Consider the following 5327-nt stretch of genomic DNA (forward strand, 5'->3'; position numbering starts at 1 on the left):
TTTACAAATAAGGAGCCATCATCAATAATAAATGATAAATAAATCAATACATCAACCAATAAATCAATCAAAAACAATTAAAAAATTAAAAATTAATTTTAAAAAAAACCAATAAATAAAAAATTAAGTTTCTACTCACCAACTGCAGCACCGGGAGACCTCCAACAGTGTGCTGGGACGGCTCCCCTCCCCCCACAGTGTCTTTCTCTCTCTCTTTGTCAGAGTCTCTCTCTCTCTGTCAGAGTCTCTCTCTCTGTCTCTGTCAGTGTCTCTCTGTGTTTCTGACAGCGAGGGGTGGGGGGACGAAGGGGGGAGGGGTAGGAAGAGGAGGGGGAGGAAGAGGAGGTGGAGGGGAGGGGGAGGGAGGGAAGAGAAGTGGGAGGGAAGAGGAGGGGGGAGAGGAGGGAGGGGGAGGGAGGGGGGAGGAGAGGAAGGAGGGGGGGGCATGCGAGAGCTGGAGCAGGACCTGAACGGGAGGGAGGGAGGGGGGGGAGCGGGAGCTGAAGATGAGATTTTTCTTATCCTGTTCCTTCAACCACCGAACCCATACAGAGTTCGTCCTTGGCGCTTCAGGGCATAAACCATATTCATGGCAGTGACCGTCTTGTGTTTGGCTTGTTCGGTGTAGGTAACAGAGTCCATGATGATGTTCTCCAAGAAAACCTTCAGAACTCCGCGAGTTTCCTCGTAGATGTGTACCGAGATGCGTTTCACACCCCCTCGACGAGCTAGGCGACGAATGGCGGGTTTGATAATCCCCTGTATATTGTCTCGGAGAACTTTAAGGTGACACTTCGCACCACCTTTACCCAAACCTTTGCCACCTTTACCTCGCCCAGACATATTCAAAGTAAGAACCGGAGTTCGTCATGAAGCTGAACAGGAGGGAGGCCCGAGTCTGATCTTCGCCGCCTTGGGAGCCCATTTGGCCAGGGCTAGGGGCAGCATGCTTCGGGCCCCTCCCACGCAGCCTCGGGGGCCTGGAGCTACTGCACATGTGCGCACACTCCACTAGCGCGCATGTGCAGAGGTCCCGGCACTGTTTTCAGCGCCCCCGACCCCTTGTGCTGCACCACGTCGAACACGAAGACGTCCTGAGGAGACCGGACAATCACAAGGTAAGTTTTCGGCGCCCTTTTTATTCCAGAAAGTCAGCGGACCTTAACGAGATGCGCATTTTCCAGAGAGCGGAAACTTGGCCCCTTTGTGTGTAGAAATGTTTTGTAATTTCACTCCTGAAAGGTTTGGCTCTAGTTTTTAGACTATGCCCCCTAGTCCTAGAATCCCCAACCAGCGGAAATAGTTTATCTCTATCTACCGTATCTGTTCCCCTTAAAATCTTGAAAATTTTATTCAGATCACCCCTTGACCTTCTAAATTCTAGGGAATACAACCATAGATTGTGTAATGTCTCCTCGTAACTTAACCCTTGAGGTCCAGGTATCATTCTGGTAAACCTACGCTGCACTCCATCCAAGGCCTATATATCCTTCCTAATGTGTGGTGCCCAGAACTGCTTACAGTACTCCAGGTGTGGTCTAACATGGGTTTTGAAGAGTGAAGGAATGCAAAATTCACAAGAAACCCCCCCGTGTTTGGGCTCATTCAAAAGGAAATTTAATTTGGGACTATCTACCGAAACGTTTGGAACTCTAAAGTGCTTATGGAAGAAACTATGAACTTGAATAGAATTTTGGATTTTAAAAGACAAACTCAAGGCCGAGGGTGGGCCTACAGAACTAGCAAGAGACAGTCTAATGAAGTAACGCTACCTGGGTGTGAGAACTGAGTTAAAGTGTCTGGAAGAATAAGTATTCGAAAATCCTTCTCCACAAGAGACAGTAACAACACAAAATCACCCAGAGGTAGCTCCCCATCAACATAGGTCTGGACAACCATTTCAGCATATACATCACAAAGAGGCCCAATCCAGCCTGTATGAGAAAGACTAAGCACAAAAGGACATTGCAATTACCAAACTAATATTTCCATTAGTTTTCGAACATCAACCCACCCAAGACATATCAACTTTTAACGAGCCCGACAAAATATTACAAAGAAGAACCAAGCCCGCCAAAATCATACAAAGGATTTTGAACAGATTGGGCGGCAAGATTAGAACACTGAAATTGCATAACTGGCACTGTTTTCAGCAGAGGTTAGAGGTGGTTGCGAGGTAGCTACAAGGCTGCCACTACCTCATCAAGACAAGGAGAGAAACCAACGCGACAGTTGTAAACTAACTTCTCCAGCCTTGAAATTTTGAAGTCCTGAAGGAAGGAAGAACATCACCATCTACCATTAACTATCAAAAGGATTGGTATGCATAAGTCCCTGCAGCCCTGGAGTCTAACCTAGCTAGAATTAGGTATTGGGAGGAGGGAGGTATAATTTTACTGCAACCCCCTTTGAATGTGTAGTGCATGGTTCTTTATTAGAGTGATTTGTGATTTTAAGTTTGACCTTGTACCTTTCCTTGTATTGTTCTTTATTAGAGTGATTTAAATTTGACCTTGTATTGTTCTTTATTAGAGCGATTGTAAGTTTGGCCTTGTATTTTCATACTAGAGTAATAAGACTGTATTACTTTGACTGGAATAAAAACAATGTTCTTTGCATCAAACCAGTGTCCTTTGCACTTTTGTCACACCCCCAAATAAATCCAGAGTACAGAACCCAAGGGAGTGGGAGTGATTCGAACCGCTCAAGTTGGTCGGAAGGGAACCTGACCCCTTCATAGAGACCACACACCCCCTTACAAATGGCGACCACGGCAGGACTCTGGTACAGGGGTGTGATGTGGAGAGTGCTGGTTTGTGGCAATGAACCAAAATGGAAGAGAGGATTTCCTCCTATGTGTATAAGGAAGTGAATGTCACTAAAGAATGGGTGCTTAGTCTATTGTGCGCTGAGTGTCCAGCTGATGCTGCAGCCCAATGGACAACAAGCAAAGATCACAAAGAAGCAGTAGAGAAGGTAATCTGGTTGGTCTGTCTACAGCAACAGGTCCAACTCCTAGACAGAATGAATGAAACATTACAGGCAGAGTTATGGGAATGCGCAGAGGACTACCAGGAAAGGGTTATGTCAGAAGAAAGATTATCGGGAGAACTGCGTAAGCTAAAACAGAAAAGGGCCCAAATAATGGAAAGGTTTAAAAACAGTCAGGACTATTTTCAAAGTCAGGTTACCGAGGCCAAAAGTAATGAAAAGTCACTGAGGGAGGAAAGCACTCGCCTCACCCTACAAGTAAAAGAGCTCCAGGAAAGATTAAAAGATGTGCAAGCAGCGTATAAAGTAGCTAGCACTAATGGGTTTGAATCGGGAGACCACGGTCCCTGCCAGCAGCAAATTAAAAGTTTAAACCTTGCTCTGTCCAAGGCAAAAGGCATGGTATGCCTAATAAGCCCAGGTATGCCCCAGGTAAACCTGGAAGAGAAGAAAGAAACTACCCGGCCACTATGTGTGGCACCGCTGACTACACCGGTTCAGCAGCAGGAGGGGCAAATCAGTTGCGGGGCGGACAGGGATAGTGAACCACCACCACCTGTAGTACCGAGTTTCAGCTCGGCTTGGCCGCAGGGAAGAGAGGGAGGTGAGCCAGAACAGGGAGAGCCAGAACCAGGGCCAATGTGCCTGGTCCGGCAACAGAAGTTTGGCCCGCCCATCCTTGGCGGGGGTCAAGGGCCCCTGGAAAGTCAGATTGTGGTCCCCCACACTCCCCACCAGCTCAGGGAGATGATAAGCCACCTGCAAAAGCTATCTCCAAAGGGAGACCCCTCGGTTCACTTTGTGGAAGTGGAACAGGCAGGGGATATTAATGGGTGCGATGATGCAGAAATGGAAAAGATGCTTCTCCTATCTCTAGACAGCAAACTGTACCAGTGCCTCTCTACTGAGTGCAAAAAAGGACAGAAAACACTTGCTGCTGTCCAGAAAGACATTTTAGAAGCTATGGGCTACAATGACAGGTATCCCTTCTCTAGAGTAGAGAAAAAGGTGCAGCTCACAGGAGAAAACCCACAGGCTTTCGCAGATCGACTGTGGCCGGTGTACAAAAGCGCCTGTAGTGGGGACATAGACAGAGATCACTTAAACCCAGATGAATTAGCACACTGGCTCTGAAGCCTAGTAGCTAACAGTTTATCCAGAATAAGAACCAAGGCTGAGGTGTGGTTCGACTCCAGAGATCTCCAAGTCACAGAACAGGGAGTACTTAGGCAGCTGACCCTAGCTTACAGAAACGACAGAGGGACAGAAGAGCACCCACAAAAGGGAAGGGTTCATGAAATCCGACCGAACCAAGACAAGAGGGAATGGCGCCACAAGGGAGGTAACTCCTCTGATACAAAACGTACCTGTTTTGGGTGCGGAAAGAGTGGGCACTGGAGAAGGGATTGTAAAAATCCTTGGAAGAAACGCGCAGGAAAGAATTCTCCAGCCCCTGCCCAAAAGACCGAGACAGGTAAGTCAGTCCCTTCCCATTCGGTTGAGACATTTTTAACTACACTCCGAGCCATGTTAGATGGCCCTGGAAAGGAAGCCACCGCCACCGGTATCGAGATCCAATCTGCCCCCTCCCAACCAAAACTGTGACCAGGACAGGCACAGCCTGTCCACCTGTGTGCCCTCGAGTATGATGGGTGAGGGAGACCAACCGTACAGATGGAGGTGGAAAAGGTGAAAGGGACTTACTGCTGGACACCGGTGCCTCAAGCACCCTTGTCTATGCAGCTAACCCCGCTGCCTCACCTCTGTCTAACGGGGTCCCCTACAGCTTGGTGGGTTTCACAGGTACTGAACAGACTGGCTCATTCTCCGTTCTGCTCTCCATTCATTTAGGTACACTCCACACTAAGTGGACTTGTGTCCTGATGAAGTGGGAGCAGGAAGGGAGAGGGATCCTGGGGGCTGACTTCATCCTAGGCCACGGGATCCTAGTGGATTTAAGAAACCTCTGTCTTTGGGAGTCAGTCTATATGGGGCATGAGAGTGAGGTGATGGTTATCCCGGGAAAACAGGGAAAAGGGACGGTGTGCACCATGAAACCAAAGGAGGGTTACGACCTTGAATCACTGGTCAGTAACACCCTTGTAGAATATCAAGAGTATGTGAGGAAAACCCTTGCAGCGTTTGCCACTCACAAACACGACTATGTGAGAATAAACGGGGTCGAGGCTAGTATAGATGGGGACCCCATGACCCGACCATAGAAACAGTACAACTTCCCCCGGGAGACGGAGGCAGACATGAAAACAGCCTTGGGTTCTTTAGTTAAACAGGGGATATTGAGACCAATAGCTATCCATGTGAACTCTCCATTGTGG

General features: G+C 48.1%; 1 protein-coding gene across 1 annotated transcript; it reads right to left on the bottom strand.

Moving 5' to 3' along the window:
* Positions 1 to 531: 531 nt before the first annotated feature.
* LOC139274905 (histone H4-like) lies at positions 532 to 843 on the bottom strand. Its single transcript, XM_070891633.1, has one exon. The coding sequence runs from the start codon at positions 841 to 843 to the stop codon at positions 532 to 534; it is 312 nt and encodes a 103-aa protein (XP_070747734.1).
* Positions 844 to 5327: the final 4484 nt, after the last annotated feature.

The sequence above is a fragment of the Pristiophorus japonicus genome, chromosome 10 (assembly GCF_044704955.1).
Source record: "Pristiophorus japonicus isolate sPriJap1 chromosome 10, sPriJap1.hap1, whole genome shotgun sequence".
NCBI classification, from domain to species: Eukaryota; Metazoa; Chordata; class Chondrichthyes; family Pristiophoridae; genus Pristiophorus; species Pristiophorus japonicus.

Bases quoted from the DNA above. Each gene is read 5' to 3' on its own strand.
- LOC139274905 (XM_070891633.1), bottom strand. From the start codon at position 843: ATGTCTGGGCGAGGTAAAGGTGGCAAAGGTTTGGGTAAAGGTGGTGCG.